At 46.5% G+C, this 17,411-nt stretch overlaps 1 protein-coding gene across 1 annotated transcript; it reads right to left on the bottom strand.

Moving 5' to 3' along the window:
- Positions 1 to 1,258: 1,258 nt before the first annotated feature.
- Positions 1,259 to 16,723, bottom strand: LOC310838589 (keratin, type II cytoskeletal 8-like). The gene is made up of 9 exons (XM_083726094.1): positions 16,086 to 16,723; positions 11,772 to 11,980; positions 10,012 to 10,072; positions 9,824 to 9,919; positions 7,840 to 8,004; positions 5,648 to 5,773; positions 4,860 to 5,080; positions 4,179 to 4,234; positions 1,259 to 3,194 (listed from the first exon to the last, which is right to left on the bottom strand). The coding sequence occupies exons 1-9, from the start codon at positions 16,422 to 16,424 to the stop codon at positions 3,004 to 3,006; spliced, it is 1,464 nt and encodes a 487-aa protein (XP_083582220.1). The 5' UTR covers positions 16,425 to 16,723; the 3' UTR covers positions 1,259 to 3,003.
- Between the last annotated feature and the right edge of the window lie 688 nt (positions 16,724 to 17,411).

Consider the following 17,411-nt stretch of genomic DNA (forward strand, 5'->3'; position numbering starts at 1 on the left):
ACTGTTGGTTCTTGTAGGTGAGAGTGGGAATTCTGATGAAAAAAAGCCTGAAGAGTGAGATGCAGGAAGGGGTTCAGCGAGAAACACCCCTAGTAAGGGCAATAATAATAAGGGCAGAATACTAAAAACATGATAAAACAGCAAACAATGCCTTTAGGCGTTTTCTAAGTCAGATAGTTGTTTATTTCCTTGACATCTGATGGAAGGGCATTTCACAGGGCAGGCGCCACTCTGTTTGGGGGTGGGGGTGTTGCTGCCATTTGTGGCCACTGAAATTCAGGCTGTTGGGGAAGTTTTCTATTTTCCCGGCATTTTAAGATCCCTGTCTGGGCTTAATGACCAGGTTCCAGGTTTATTTGCAAGTTGTTTGAAAAAATAGCACTCTTATTCTGAGTGTGTGTATAAAAAAGCTCCCTCTTGCTTGACTGCTGTGGCAAGAGTCCAATAACCAAGGAGAAACACCCCCCCCAAAAAAAAAAAACCAGAATCCCAGAGTAAGTGGCAGCTGTGGCCCTGTGGGGGTGAAGAGGGTTCCTCCTGCAGACAGGGCCTGGGCCCACTCACGTCTGAAGAACACGTAGTGTCAGACCTCGGCTTACAGACGCTTCAGGTTGCGTTTTTTGGGTTACGGACGCACCGAAACCCGGAAGTACCGGAACGGGTTACTTCTGGGCTTTGGTGGTCACGCATGCGCAGAAGCACCGAATCGCATCCCACGCAGACGCGGCACTGCGGGTTGCAAACTTGCCTCCCGTACGGAACACGTTCACAACCTGAGCATCCACTGTACAGTGTAAGCTGGTTATTTCAAAACCAGCTTAAAATCCGTATTGTGACATTGGTTCCATCATTTTCTGCCTGGCAATACATTGTGAATCATGTTTGTGCTATGCAAAAATCACAATGTGGGAAAAATCGTGAAGCCAACCAATACATCACATCATTTAGCTGGCAATATGATGAAAACCAGCTATCACCCAGCCCTAGATGTCTCAAGGGCTGTGGACATTTTTCTAGACTCCATTAGAAACAGAAGCAGGAGTGATTACGTAGTATGAATTTGGATCTGAGACTCAGGTATGCCACATGGTGTCTTGTAAGCTAATAGATGAACAAGGGCCTTGCTTCCTGCTTTGGTTCTGTGTTTGCATCAGTCAGTTTTCTCCTTAACCCAAGTGAAGCCAGAACATGCCACAGCTCCCTAATTGCTGCATACCTCCTACACGATTCTTGGGTGCAGAAAATGAATGACGACATATTTGTGTAATTAATGCTTTTATTAAACAAGGTCTGAGGTGAGAGGTTTGCTGTGCACAGACACCATTTGAGGGGAGAAAAAACACAAAAGAAATGCAGTCCATCCTCCCGACCCATTTACTCCACAAGTCCCATAGGAATAAAGAAGATTGTCTGGCTGCAATCCTATGGGTCCTTACATGGGAATGAGCCCCCCAAGTAATCATGCATATATAGGCCTATGCCTTAGCTCTACAAACTTGGGAGAGTCACTTGGGGCTCACTTTTGCATTAAATGTGGACTATTGGGGTTGTTAAATGCTTAACCAAGTGCCCCAGTCTAGTTTTTTTGACCACCACTTTGGCCCTGCAAAGGGGGTGGGAGTTACAAAGCCATCTCCCACATCAAAACCATGCTGGAGGCAACTAAAATGTAATTAAGGTGTGTTTTAAGAATGAAATGCACACATTTCTGCCCTCATCCAGCTAGATTGAGTGATACTGCTGCTCACATTCATTCCCTCTTACTTTGGGGGAGTGAACGCACACAGTACTTTTAAGGCCACAGTTCCTACCAATGCTTATTTTTATTTGTGTGTGTGTGTTTATTACTTAAAATATTTTTAAAAAAGCAAGCCCCATTGAATTCAAGTAGAACTTCCTTCCTAGTAAAAATGCACAGGGTTCATTGAGAAGTTCAGCTATGTCTACTGCAGAAGGAGCAAGAGTGGAAGCACCACACCAGCTTCTTAAAAGAAAGGTTACCTGATATCATGCAAACCAGCTGGGTGGGCGATTCAGCATCACTTTAACTTGTCAGCTGTGGAAGGTTAGGACCAGGAAGATTTCAACACTTTCTAATCTCCTGTGGGTTCTACAGAGGCTCATCAAGGATTCCACAAAGGGGCAATCCCAAAGCAAAGACAAAGTCCTTGCATTGGAAGTTTATGTAGAAAAACACTCCAAGGAGGCAGAGAAAATTACCTTTGGGGCTGTTTCCATGTAGGAGACAGGACATTGCATCAAGCTTCATTACCCCTGGCTATAAGGCACCAAGGCAGCTCTATATTGCCCAAGGTTCTCTCTTTGGCTTACAGCAGGATTGGGAACAAGTAGCCCTCCAGACATTATTGGACTCCCATCACCTGGCTGTTGCCCATGCAGGCTGGGGTTGATGGGCCACAAGCCCTGCCTGCCTGCTCTGTACTATGAGAAGCTTCGCCTGCTGATTTCTACCATTCAACCTGTAGTTGAAGGTATAAGAGCAGACCTAGCTTCTCTCCCTGCACCCAAAAAGTCACTGATAGTTCTTGAGTAAAACAGGAGTGTCTACAGACTTGGGGGGGTACTTAAAACATAAATCACTTGTGTATATGGTGGGAGAGAAAGGGATACAAAAAACTATATGCATAGCCTAAACAGCACAAAGAAGAGATTTAACAACAGGTTAAGGAGAATCTCAGCTCTTTAGGTATTTAGGTAGGGAAACTAGGGGAGAGAAAAATAGATGGAAAAACAGGGGGAGATGGCTTGAAATCTGAGTAGGAGCAACCACCCTGCAACATTTTGTTGCAGGTCCCCCTTGTGATATCTGATGCCCCAGCAAAGGTTGAGAAGAAAACTACCCCTTCTCCTGCCCTTTTCCCTCCCCAGTCCTCCCATTGACCTTTTGACCTGGCTAGATAAAAGAAGGCTCATTGGATTTAAGGCACTCTAAACTGCTGGAGTTTTTGGATGCAAACATTCTTTTTGGATGCAAACAGCATCTCAGTTGGACAGCACATCTGAGGACTCGGACACCAGCTTCCCATCCCGAGTCTCGATCTTCTTGATGACAATGGCCCTTGACTTGGTGACTGCAGAGCTCTCCAGTGGGGAAGAATTCATGGAGTATCCACCACTTGAGTATGAAGAGCTGTAGCCACCCCCATAACTACTGAAGCCACTGGACAGACCACCTGGGTGGGAACAAAGGAGTTTAATATTAGAGACAGAGTGGTGTTTCCAAACCCTAGACAGGGGAAGAAGCTGCCCCAGCTAACAACATCTATAGCACATAAGAGCAGCCCTGCTAAACTAGGCCAATGGCCCACCTAGCCCAGCATCCTGTTTGCATGGTGGCCAACCAGGTGCACCTGTGGGAAGTCTGCAAGCAGGACCTGAGCACTTGCAATTCCCAGCAATTAACAATCAGCAATCACTCCGAAAGTGGAGGCAGAACATGGCCATCATGGCTAGCAGCCATTTACAATGATGAAAACTAAATGTATATGCATATGCATTTTGTTAATCGGTTCCCAGAACAATGTGAGTCATCCATGCAACAGTGGGGCAGTCCTGTTAAAAAGTTTCCTCTGGGCATCCCAGGGTCCCCTTGGTCAGGACTCTGGGAGAGAACTGATTTCAGGGCAACAGTGATGCTTCTGGGATTCCCCCCCACCCTGACCACCATAACACAATCTGCATTGGGGAATTATCAGCCTTAAACACCCCCCTGAGGTGATATTGCTGTTCCTATTATTGGCAGAAACTGGGGAATAGCATAGATGGTGGATACATCCAACATGGTGGCTACATTTCCAAAATTTCCACCTATCAATGGAGGTTGGTTAACTGGGGCAAATAGTGCCCTGCCAGTGCTCAACCTGCCAGGCAGCCCCTTTCAGCCATTCCAGGAGTTGTACTGGCTGTCAACTTCCTGCCCAGTTTCAAGGTTGCCCTTGTAGAACTCAAGAGGAGGATGAGGACCAATCTAGAAGGAGTTGGCTTTGCCTCTCATTGGTAGCGCTGGCTATATCTGCTTTTCAACTGGTGTGTCACCAGCAAAACATTGTGATATAGAAAAGGGAAATCTAGTTGCCATGACTCTTTCATGCCTCAAAACATAACCCTGTGGATTCATCCTATGCCTCTATTTCAATGAAGTTGCATAGTCTGCTTACCTGAATAGCCGGTTGTTTTGGTCTGAATGCTCAGGTTCTGCATCCCTGACTCCAGCCTGCCAAAGTGGGTGGAGGGGAAGACAAAGCAAAAACAAAATCAGCATGCAGGGACAGAAGATGCAGGGACAAAAAATGGAACTGCTGAAAGCAAAAGTCTATGTGGAAGTGGAAGCATTTGTCGTCTATGTGCCGGCAATCCCAATTGCTGCATTGCCATGTAAGGACAGAGCACTGGAGCATATGCTGCTGCTGCTGCTGCCAGAATGCACTACTGGTTGTGGGGGGTGGGAGGAGAGGGGGCTCCAGAGAGCTGGGGGGGGGGGTTGCAGGTGTATTCTGCAACATGCCACTGACAAAATAATAGTGGTGAATTTCTACTGGACAGTCCAGTCCATTCTGCATTATTGATCGTTCCACTGTCGCTTTCAGGAGGGGCACTCTGGCATTAATAATCAGTGTAATAAAAGGAGGACGAAGAAAAGGCATCCCAGAGGAATTGCGGTATAGTTACTACAGAAGGAAGGGGACATGCACAAACTGGAAACAAAGCAGTACATTAGCCCCCAAAATTTTTGCAGACACAAGCAGTACTGGAAACTAGATCCCCTATGACCACCCAAATGCCACCAAGAGCACTTTTTTTTAGAAGTACACATGTCAGAGCCCTGTCTTGGCACCCACCTGTTCTCTTCTCCTTCCAGAAGCTTCCTATAGGTGGCAATTTCTATATCCAGAGCCAGCTTGACGTTCATCAGCTCCTGGTATTCCCTCAGCTGGCGGGCCATGTCTTGCTTGGCTCTCTGCAGGGCAGCCTCCAACTCAGACAGTTTGCTGCTGGCATCCTTTACGGCCAACTCCCCACGTTCCTCAGCCTCAGTGATGGCAGCTTCTAGATTAGCACGCTGGGGAGGGGAGGAAAAAAGGAAGAGCCCAATGGTTTTCCCATTTGCAAGAGAGACATTCAGCACTGCCTGTTAAAATCCCCAAAGCCAGAAGCAGCGGTGCAGCGCTCCAGAGTGCATATAGGTATGTGCATATGTGTGTATGCCAAAGAGTCAGTCCTATTTCTGCCTCTGGGTCCCTGCTGTCTCCAGTGTCCTGGAGCTGCCCAGTCTGCATGAAAGAAAGGGGAGTTTTTTCACCACTGAGAATAACAGCCACTGGGGACTGGCTCCTAGGGTCACTCTGGAAAAGAACACTGAGGAGGAGCTGTTCTGTCTGCTCCAAAACCAAGCATTTAGGAGCACTGAAAACACTAGGTGCTTCAGTTTCAAGGGAAATGGTGTGCTGCAAGTTCTGCCAAGAGCAATGGAACTTGAAGAAAAACACAACCAATATGATATTGGAGCAATCAAAATCATTTGCCTATGTACAGGTAGGTGGTTGAGTTCCATGAGGTCAGAGGCCTGCCTCTTTGGCTAATGTTATTATATATGGCACTGTATCAATCACAAACATTGCCTCCTGACCTGGCCTTTCAGACCCTCAATTTCTGACTGTGTCCGGTTGATGATCCTGTTGAGCTCATTGATTTCATTCTTGGTGTTGCGGAGGTCATCTCCATGCTTGCCTGCCACTGACTGGAGCTCTTCATACTACAGGGAGGAGATAAAAAGAGACAAATGTGACATGTGTTGGGAACAGCTTCCAAAAAGGTGTCTCTCAGTAAAAGGCGAGGGTCAGAGAATCTGAAGAATCCAGCAAGGGAAGACCTTTGCAGACACTCAGATGGAGTGCCCTGTTACTACTGCCATGACAGGCAGATTAAACACTTAAAACACACAGCGCACACACAAGGGCAACCTCTTAAAACATGGAGATATTTAACCCTCCACAGCTGTGACCCTCCCCCAGTGCCCTAATGCTGCAGTAAGACTGGGGGGGGGGGTCTTCCACTGGTGAGCAGAGGGGATGCTGCAGGTTGGGTGGGTGGGGCCCTTCTCTTCCCCACCAACCAGGGAATAGAGCAACTTTTCCCAGATGTTCTCCAGGTGTTCTTGAACTACAACTCCTATCACCCCTGACCCCTGTCCACTTGCTAGGAATGATGGGAGCTGTAGCCCAACAACGTCTAGGGACCAAAGACTGAGAAAGGCCTATTAACATTTCAGAGCAGACATGAGTCTAACATAGCATACACACCATACATTTAAAGCACATTTAAAGCACTCCCGCCCCTTTAAAAAAGGAATCCTGGGAATTGTAGATCTGAGCGGGATAAGCTACAGTTCCCAGCATGTCAGGATGTTTTAAATGTTACGGTGTGTAATGCAGCCCAGGCACAAAACAAATTGAGGGAGTGGCCAAGTCATTGTCTCCTAAGCTACCTAAGACGTCCCATTGGAAGGGCTAAACTAGGATCAGCCCCTGAAGTTCTTGGAGAACAGGTACAATATGAATGGGGCAGGTCCTCTGCATATGCCTCCTGCAACTTCCAAGAAAACTGGTAGTACACTGGAGTGGCTAAGAATATGAGTCACAATGCACAAATACTTCCTAAATCTCACTTCAGCCACAAACTCTCCTCATGTGGCCTTAGGCAAGCTATTATCTCTTAGCCTCACCTGCTTCCGTCTGCAACACAAGGATGATCATAGTAATACAGGGTTGTTGTCACTGAGATAATATATATGTTATGCACATTGCTCATACTTTATGCCAAATTATGATGATTAATGTGATTGATGTCAAAGGGCAACTTTCCACCCACCATCATCTCAAATACTGATGCTCACCAGCATGTGTTTGGCAGCCCCATTCCCCATCACCCACCCCATTTGCAGATTCTAGGATCAAGGCAGCTCACTTCCAATTAAAAATATAAATCCATCAGACAACAGAAGCCAGGAGATGCAGCACATGGAATTCAGGGGCAATTCAGAATAGAACACATCAACCCTTGTCAGAACACCATTATGCAGGTCATGCCAGTAAATGGCAGTTGTTTTGGAAACCCTACCTTATGCAAAAACTCACAAAATTCAGGATCCTTTGTAACAAATTTCACATGCAAAGTTAGCTAACCTATTGGAAGCACACTAGCCCTTGGTATTCTTGCCAGAAGTCTATACATACATTCCCCCTCCAGATGTTGCAGATTTCCTCCGTACCCATAGTCCAAGCAGATAATTTTGCTAGGATTGTTGCTTTTTAATCTGAAATTATGGGGCAGTGTTTATCAATTTACCATAAAGGTGGTGCAAAACAAGGGTGGAAGTATCCTGTTTCAATATAGTCACGCCATTACAATTATGTTAGCTGACACTGGCCGTCTTTCACTAAGGAGAACAGATGTAAACTTGTTGGTAATTCAGGGTTTTACAAGGCAAAGATTTACATCCTTGGCACTGTGGGAAGTTTCACTCTCCCTGGCCACATGGCATGAATGTGATGTGAGGACTGTGATGATAACACAGTCAATAGTTCGCATAGTACTGGGGGTGAACGAGTCAACCTATTGCAAAAAAATATGAAAATCCTCAAGCTCATTCACATGACGTTTCTCACAGTTTACTGGGGTTTCATGTCTAGCTAGACATCCTAACAGAAAACATGGAGAAACACAGATCAAAGGTCCCCCCCCCTCGTAATATGCCAGTTTGCACCCTAAAGAGGAAGGATTCCTAGCCCAGCCAGGAGTAAGCAAGGCAGGAGGGCTCACCTTGATCTGGTACATGCTCTCTGCCTCAGCCCGGCTCTTGGCAGCTATTTCTTCATACTGTGCTTTGACCTCAGCAATGATACCATCCAAGTCCAAGCTGCGGTTGTTGTCCATAGACAGGACCACAGAGGTGTCGTTGATCTGAGACTGCATTACACGCAGCTCCTGCATGGAGAGAAAGTTGGAGGCAATTTGGTATTACCATCATTAATCATGATCAAGAAGCAAACAGCCATGAGGAACCAAAAAGGCCTTCAAGAACAGGAAGGGGCATTTTATCATGCTTGGCGGACATCTTAAAAAATCTTTTAAAAATTGATACAAATACATTAATACAGAAGATTTTGAGGGTTAATATTCAACTGAAGCCAGAACTCCTCCTGCTGGGACTAATGGGATACACAACTAGAAAAAGATTATGGAAGATTATTTCAATATTTGTTCACAGCAGAGATTATGCTATATGCACAAAGATGGAAGGACTTACTATTAACTACTATGGAAAAATGGTTATTGAAATTATTGGATTTGTCAGAGATGGCAGAGTTGACATGTTTAGAGAAAAGTCATTGTTGACATTTATAAATCATTAGGCACCTCTTAGGGACTTTTTACTGTGAAAAGGAAAATGGAACTTGTCTGGATATCTGGGTTTGAAGACTGAAAAAAGTTTGGTTTATGGAAAGAAGAATTAGATGTTATTCTGGAGCAAGTGTTTTGCGTAAGTCTATATACAGCTGATACAGAATCAGAAGTCTGGCCCTTTCCTTTCCTCTTTTTCTTTATTTCCTCTCAGTTTTTATGTTAAAAAATGCTTGGTACTTGATGTTAACATCTGTACACCATCTTTTGTTTTTCAAGCTTTAAATTTAAAAAAAATTCTTATGCAATGAACCAAGAAAGGCCTCAAAGTACATGCTCTGCGACAAAGGCACAGCCCTGTTCTCTGCAAGGGGTTTCAACACTTAGGGTCAGGGACAGGGATGTTGGGCTGCCACACCTATCAGATCCAACCAACATGGCCAGTTGTCAGGAATGATGGGAGCTGGAGTCCAATAACATCCAGAGCGCCTCAAATTCCCCATCCTGGTTCTACTCCATCACCTGTACTGAGATTTCCTAGGCCATGTTATTAGTGGTTAGAGCAACGTTTCCAAGAGTCCAGCTTCCTGGAAGAAAGTGAAACACTTTGCCCAACAATGCCTTCACATATGCAGCCCAATAAGATAAGCTTTGCTAAACTTGAGCCACTGGAAAGTCAACTTTAACGGTATTGGAAGGAGGAGTTTGTTCATGTCTCAACACACTAGTAAGAATAGCTAAAACCTTATTAAGACCAGGGCCCAGGAAGCTAAAAAGATTTTCAGCATTAGACATGGAGGTGGAAAAAAAGATTTGCTATAAAGTTTAAAGACCCTGATAGCCTCTTTACACAAGAAGTCTGGAAGTGGCAACACAAGAACAGGCCTTTTTTGCAGTGGCTCCCTGTTTGTGGAAAGCTCTCCCCTGGGAGGTTCGCATGGTACCTTCATGATACACTTTTAGGTGCCAGGCAAAAACATTCCTCTTTAACCAGGCCTTTGGCTGATTGACAAAGTGTGTGGGGTTTCTTTTGGGGAGAGGGGTATTGGGTTGTTCTTGTTTTTATTTTGCTTATGTATTTTGTGTTTTTATATTGTGATTTTATCCTGTGCACTGTGCAGAGACCTGTGGGTATAGGGCAGTAAACAGATTTAATAAATACTAGTAATAATTTCAGTCCATGGATATGTCTGGGCTGCCTATTCTTATTTTACAGGTTCCCCCTGGTATTTCCAAGCAAAATAGGAGGAATGCCCATAGGAACCTGCTTTGTCCTGCACCAGACACTTGGGTCCATCTAGTTAAGTAGTGCCCATGCTGACCAGCCACAGGGACATGACAGGGATTGAACCTGGAAGCCTTGGCACGCTGGCCATTCTGTTTCCTTAAAGGTGATGCCTACCTCATCATACAACTGCCTCAGGAAGTTGATCTCGTCTGTCAGGCATTCCAGACGGGACTCCAGCTCAACCTTGTTCATGTAGGCCTCATCCACGTCCTAAGGAGGTAGAGCACAAGCCACCATTATAAATAAAGACCTGTCCGAAGTTGTCACAAAGCATAATAATCACTAGCTAGGAAATCACTCACCTTCTTCAAAAGGACAAACTCATTCTCCTTCTCAGTACGATGGTTGATTTCCTCTTCATACCTAATGGGAGAAGGAACAGGATGGATTAGTTTAGGTGACAAGTGAGCCTAGAATGGCTTCATTTAAACCAAGGCCACATGATTTTGGTGCAAAGACTGCTTTGGAGACACTGTATTTGAGCATGTGCAGAGTGTGCATATGCCTTCTCCTGAGAAACTCTAAATATCCCACATGCAACCCCAAAGGACCTCTAAAACAGAGGAATCGGACATCATAAACTTCCTATCAAGGCTCAGTCCCAACAGCTTTCACTTCACAAAATTAGGTCTTAGCTGGTTTAATTCACAAACCAAAATTAAGGTGTCACTCAGCTAGCATCCAGTTCAGTTAACGAGCAGAGCCACATCCGGATGACATGATCTCCATCCCCTTGTGCATAGGATTGCAGCCTCTGTCTTCAGGTGCAATCCAATCCCAGCTGTGTTCCTCTTTATAAACCGCCCCCTTTTTTCAACATGTTATTCCAGTCTGTTTTCTCTTCCTCTTTTGTGAGGCAAGGTGCATGAGTGGTAGACACCACCACCAGACATAATATATGCCAAAAATGCATGGAGATGGAGATCCTAATCCTGTTCTGGAGATTGCTCAGGAGTGGGTTGTGGTCTAATCACCAAAGGCTGCCCAGCTCCTCCTCTGGGTCAGAGATGTCTCCTTGGAGCTCCCAGGTACCACACCCCTGCACCCTCCCAGTCCCAGGAAAGCTTGCAACCCTAATGAACAGTATTCCCTTCACTGTCAAGTATGTCTTGGGCGGCAGGCAGGGTGTCCATATGTGTCAGCCTCATTTTGGAAACAGTCAGACACTTGCAAGACTGGTTCGTTCACCCTGGTGGTGGTGCACTGCAGCAGCTGTAGTTGTGCTTGGTACTAGGAGGAAGAACAGCACACTCCGGTAACATGGTGTGTACACTTGACTGAAGAGTCAAGGGGGGGGGTAAAGCTACCATGTGCAGGTTTACGACCCAATCATTTTAAGATTCTGCAAAACTGTCTTCCATCCGTTACTTCCTCTTAAAGGGAACAATTCATTTCAAGTATAGCATTGTTTAGAGATTGCTTTTTGTATGCTTTTTAATTCTCATTTCTCCAGAAGCTTCGAAGCATCTTAGAAACATAGGGTTGAAGATCTTAAAGCAGTAAAATAGTCAGCATACAATCTGCCCTTCTCATGTTGTAAGTTTCTAGAGCCCCACTCCACCTTCAGAGTGACCACAGGTGTGTGAAGAGGAATGTGGGGGAAGAAGATGACAAGAGCCAACACAGTTGCTCCCTGGAACGAATTCCTCTCCTCCCATCTTAAAATTATATTAGCACCAATCAGGTTCCTTCTTCGGCAGCGTTTGCTAACGTTCCCGATTGGAGTGGGGAACCTGGTTAGCACGGACTGCAACCCAGAGACTGGGACTATTACATCTGCATTAATCAGACATATGGGCAGCAAAAGGTCATTGTCAGGAAAACAGATCCCAAGCCAGACACCACTGCCAACTTTAATATAGGGAGCCATTCACATCATTGGTGTGGACTAACAACTTTTATGTTAGAAAGAAGAAATGCAGTAACTTCAGGAAGCCAAATAGTAGAGCTGATTCCAGAGCAACTATAGAATTTTCACAGCCTTGACAACAGGCGTGACTCAGGTTTAGTCAGAGGAAGATTAAATAATGAAGGTGCAATAACCCAGCTGCCCCCCACTCACCTAGTCTTGAATTCTTCTACAAGGCCCTGCATGTTGCCCAACTCAGCATCCAGCCTCACTCTCTCCTGCCCCAAGCCATCCAGCTGCCGGCGCAGGTTGTTGATGTAGGCCTCAAACATGCCATCCATGTTGCTTCGGGTGATTTTCTGGTTTTGCAGGAGGCTCCATTTGGTGTCCAGCATCTTATTCTGCTGCTCCAGGAAGCGAACCTGGAGGCAAGGGGGGAGAACAGAAGGGATTCCATCCAGTTAAATATTCAACATAGAGAGCTCACTTCTGTTTCATCAGATGCCAAAATGGTGCAATCTTCTATCATGTCACAGTTGGCACACCCCCACCATATATTTAAAGCAATGGCTTTCCAAGGAATCCTGGAAGTTTACCCCCAACACAGAGCTACCAACCACACTAAATAAATTTCGGTTCCCAATATTCTTTTTTGCAGGGGGAAGACTACCAATGGCTACTAGCCGTTGTTGAAACACCAGTGACTCAGAGGATCTTGCTGCTTCTGCAGATCAGAAATGACCGAAGGGCACATTCTTAAAAGGCCTCGGGCCAAATAAAAGACCTTTATACTACCAGCAGGCTTCTGGTTAGGAGCTTGTTTGACAGCTGTTGCCCAGGTTCAACAAACACTATAAACAGATGGACGATAAAAGCAGCCTAATTTCAGCCTAAGATGTGTGTGTTAATAAAGGTTGTCCAGGATACAGGAGAAAGCTTTTTAGTTCAGAGTGCCTACTGTTTGCCAGAGGTCTTCCCCCTTTTATACCTTCGGCTTTGCATTTATCATTCCTTCTCCGTCACCCCATCCTCCTGCAGGGAAGAGTGTGGGCCCATAATAGAACTACCAATGGAGACCACTTTCAAAGCTCCCTGTGAAAAGTTTTTTTTCCACACAGCAAAAGTTCAGCCCACTACCATGTATCAGAGAACTGTATGAAGGCAAACTTTGCAGCAGCACCAACAAGGGGGGGTGGGATCTGATCAATATTAGAAGCTACAAAGCCACATAGCAACAACTGCCAGAGGAAACAATTAAAAGCAACTGCCACTTGGCAACCATTTTCATACTCTCCAGCAAAGGAAGCATGGCAAACTTCCTATTTGTTCTATACCACTTCTACAAGCCTCGCTTTCTTTCCCCACCACCATTAGGGTTTCCATATTTCAAAAAGTGAAACTCTAGACACAAAAGTTGTTGGGCTTTTTCTGCAAAATCTAAAAAAAAAGTTTTTGAGCTATTTTATAGGAAATTTGCCAAAATCTACACTTCCAACATGGGATACCCTATGTCCAGATTCTCCCAGACATTAAAGCGATTTACGTGCAGGCACCGTTTCCAACAGCCAAATCCTGGCTATGTTCGGGAAATTCCAGCAGCCCTAGCATGCACAAAAGATTCTGGGAGTTGTAGTTTTATAATTAATTTTATAATGATTGATTTTAGAGTGTTGTTTATGCTGTACTTTTGTACTGTTTTATTGTTGTTAGCCGCCCTGAGCCCAGCTAAGGCTGGGGAGGGCGGGATATAAATAAAATTTATTATATTATTATTATTAGTTTGTTGAGAGTAATCAATTCTCAATTAGAGGTTCATTGCCCCGACGTCAAAGAACTACAGTTCCATGGCTATTGTGGCAAAATGCTTATTAAAGCCAGATTTAAGCATATAAGATTACCCCAGGTGATAAGACGTACGGGTGAGTTGGCATTGCTGGTGTTTAGGTTGTGTACTTAATCTGAGGCAGCGCTAACTAAGACTTAGACCTGGAAGCCATTTTTACAGGCAGAATGCAGAAGCCCTGTCAGATGGCAAGTAACAACAATGGAGTGAGTGTCTTTGTGTATACCTTCTAACCACAAACAGTCCAGCCCTCAGTGTGGAGAGAGTTGTATTTGGGCTCATCCACACTTCCGCTTGAGCCCTTCCTAGAAAACAGGTTCAAGTGGTTTTCCTGCTCCCTTCTCAGGGAAAATCCACTCTCTTGCTCTAAATTACACCAAACTTCAATCTGGGGGAAATTACCTTTTGCTCTGAGTGCTAAAGAGCTACTTTCGGGAGGGGGAGCAGTGGGACTAGAGGAAGTGTGTATAAGCCCTCATGTCTAACCTTATGGAGCCCTTCATCTCTATAGGTTCCAGACATGAGAAGCTGCAGCAGTGTTTGAGCTAGAAAGGTGTGGAGCCAATTGGTGACTCCTGTATTATTTATTATTAACACTAATAATTACCCGAGTCCTGTCTGGCTCGACTCAGGTACCATCTGGTGCACATTCAAACACCACACCTGGTCTCTTAATACACCCAATTTCAAACTCTGCATCTTTTTGTAGGAAACAGAGGCCTGACATGAACTGAATGCAAAGGAATCCAATTAACTGAAAGCATTCCTGGAAATTCAGAGACAATGCAAAAATTGGAAGGGCCCCATCCAGGTGTATCAAGGAGCCTGCCACAGACTCCATGCAGGAACTTTTGCAGAAAACTATTATAGGCGAGGAGGGCCTTCCAAATTTTGCAATCCAGTCTCTGATATTCTATACTAAAAACTTGGCATAGCCAGGAATGCACATGGAATTCAAGTTGGTGGTTCTCTCCCTCTTCCCATTCTGCTTTAACATAAGGGGTGCCATACAGAAATAAGGCTTCCACTTTCTAACTCTGCTTATAAGAGTTCAGAAGCTGGCTGCAGGGTCAAAGTTTGTAAGCTGCCTCTCCTCAGCTTCACCTCTCATACCTGCACATTTCCTCCTTCCTACCTGCTCCTGCAACGGCCCTGACTTTGGCAATTGGTTCCATCAGGCTGAGGATAGTTAATACTAGGGAAAATGCTTTTACTCTTCCTCCTTTGAGGAAGTCTGAAGGCTTCTACCCACTAGTATTCAAAACAGACATTCGGAAACCCAGCTCACAGGAAGCTGCCCAATAGGAGTCAGACCACAGGGCAGGACCAAGGGCAGCCGTCTTCACATTTTCACTCCCAAAAGGAGAAAGCACCAGGGGAGGATAAACAGGAATCCCACTACCTAGAATGCATGCTGGGGTCCCCAAGACTGCAAACAGCCAAAGAAAAATCCACAGGGGAATGGATGTCTAAAGGGGACCCTCACCACTGGTTAGCAGGCAGCCTTTCAAAGCTTGCTTCTAATGATTAGCCTGCTCAGTGTTATCCCAGGGTCAGGGTCAGTGAGAACGAAACTTTTGATCAAGGTTGGGAGCACAGAGGGAATTGTGAATGGCAGCAGCGGGAGACAGCCCAATCCTGCAACCACTCCTGACAGACTATAATTAGAGATGGAAACATTATGGCAGCACCTGGCAAAATAGCTCCTGAGAAGCAAGCAGCAGAGTGTTAAACAGAGCTTACTCCCAGGTGGTTGCATAAAGGTTTGCAGCCTCAAAAGGCACCTTTAGGAAAGCCCCATCTGTTGGCAAACAAAATTGCTCATAACCTTTGACTAAGGCCTCTGCAGAAGGGGGCAGCTTGCCCTTCCATCCAGGGAGGGTATTCAATGATATATGGTGAGTCATTGATAGAAAATGTGACCTTACAGTTTCCTCTCTTTCCCTACCCACGTCCTTTTTAACCAGGAAAGTAGACAGAACTTTTTGTGTGTAGTCGGCTCTCACACCTGTAGGAGGAGCCTTCGCTTGTTCAACTGGTCTGATCACACACCGGACCAGCTCTGATTCCCCCACCATGGGGGCGAGCAAAGTCCAGGAAACTTTCAGCCCATGAATGTGCTCTTTAAAAGCGATCTTTAGCCTCTCGTTTCCAACACAGATTCCTGCGCACCACCCAGGAGTAGAATCCAGGTTTCACTTTCTTTGCCTGCACAGCAAAGGCCTCTCTCGTGCTTCTCCTTCACTGTAATGACTGCCATTTGCCGAATTCCCTTTCCTCCATCTCGCACCTGGGTACACACACCCTCCTTCATTAAGGACAGATCAGCTGACAGAAGAGAGATGCGAACTTTTACAGAGGTTCCCTCACAGGTCGATTCTAACCGACTCCTTGGGCTGCCTGCCCCCCTACCGCTTTCCACCTCCATTCTCCTCATGCATGAAGCTCACCATTTAATTTCCCCCATCTTATCTGGGATTGTGTCTCCTCGGAGCCAGGGACCCCTTTTCCCTGTGGAAGGCGCTGGTGGGGCCGCGTCAATTAACCCCACAATAACACACAACCAAATCAGGGAGTCCTCTAGTCCCACCCCCCACCCCCGCTGAAACCACTGGGCCTCACTTCTTCCTCGCGCCCCCAGCGTCCAGCGGGTCTCTCCCGCCCCCGCCCGCCCGCGGCCCCACCTTGTCAATCAAGTTGGCGAACTTGTTGTTGAGGGTCTTGATCTCCTCCTTCTCCTTGGTCCGCACTTGCTGGATGTTGGGGTCGATCTCCAAGTTGAGCGGCGCCAGCAGACTCTGGTTGACGCTGACGGCCGTGATGCCGCCGCCGCCCAAGGACGAGCTGCTTCGGAAGCCCCCGCCGCCGAAGCGGCTTCCCCCGTAGCTGGAGGAGGCATAGGAGGTGCTGACTCGCGAGGCGCCGACGGGGCCCGCCGTGTAGGAGCGGCTGCTGAAGGAGCGCGCGGGGCCCGCGGAGGCGCTGCGGAAGGACGAGGTGGACGTCGTGGTTGTTCTCTTCATCGTGGCGCCGTCGGGGTCGAGCGGGAGGAAGGAAGGCAGGCGGGCGGGCGGGCTGCGAAGGCGGTTCGGGCGGCGGGCGGGCGCGCACCTCCTTATATGCGCTGGCGGGCGAGGGGGCGGGCGCGTCCTGGCCGAGTGCGGACTCGCAGCACCTGAGTGGCTTTTGAGAAAGCAAAGGGGCGGAGCCCGGGCTGCCTCGCCACGGCGGGGGGGGGGGCGCACCTGTTTTAACCCTTCTCTCGCTGGAGAGCAGAAAAGAGAGCCCTCTCCCCCCGCTCGAGGCTTCCCTGCGGCCGAGACGCCCAAAGAGGGCAGCAGTTGCCCAAGTTTGTCCAGGGGACCCTCCCTTCTCGCTCTTGGGGAATTGCACAAAAAGGGCCTCTGCAGCTGGAGCTCTTTAACGCGGCTTTCCCCGGACATTTCGACACCTGGGAGGAACGTTTTCAGGTGTGGCCCCGCTGTGTTAAGTGGAGACCGGGGCTGTGTGTCTGCGCGGACTTGCAAAGGGGAGCAAGGCAAGACAAGACAGTGAATATTCAACTTCCACTGGGAAGTAAAATAACAACTTAAAAGGAATAAGCTCCTGAACAGCAAAGCAAAACACCTGTTAAAGATAAAAAAGGTATATCTTGCCGGTATTAATAGCCATACAAGTACAAAAGACCCCCCCATAAAGACCATATTAGAAGGAAGGAAGACCATTTTAGTTAAAGCTTTGATATTTGTCTCTGCTTTTATCCTGGTTTTCTCCCCATTCTTGTTCTTCATGGAAATAACTCCTTGTAATCACCATACTTTCTGTATTCCAATAAAGTTGACGTTAATAATAATACCCAAAAAAATTACTGAGGGGACAAACACAATTTCAGATCGCCAGCTACTGCCTTTAAAGAGCCAATTAGGGGCTAAAACAGATATGGGGTGGGATTTCTGTATGCAGATCTTCCCTTGTTCTTCAAATTTATTTCAATGCAGAGACAGGCTTAA

This window comes from Podarcis gaigeae (assembly GCF_964106915.1).
Source record: "Podarcis gaigeae genome assembly, chromosome: 2".
Classification (NCBI taxonomy): domain Eukaryota; kingdom Metazoa; phylum Chordata; class Lepidosauria; order Squamata; family Lacertidae; genus Podarcis; species Podarcis gaigeae.

Excerpts from the sequence above, each read along its gene's own strand:
- LOC310838589 (XM_083726094.1), bottom strand. The coding sequence starts at position 16,424 with ATGAAGAGAACAACCACGACGTCCACCTCGTCCTTCCGCAGCGCCTCC. Across the intron at positions 11,981-16,085 it reads TCGCCAACTTGATTGACAAG|GTTCGCTTCCTGGAGCAGCA; the intron begins GTGGGGCCGCGG and ends CCTTGCCTCCAG. Across the intron at positions 4,235-4,859 it reads CTGGAAGGAGAAGAGAACAG|GCTGGAGTCAGGGATGCAGA; the intron begins GTGGGTGCCAAG and ends CCACTTTGGCAG.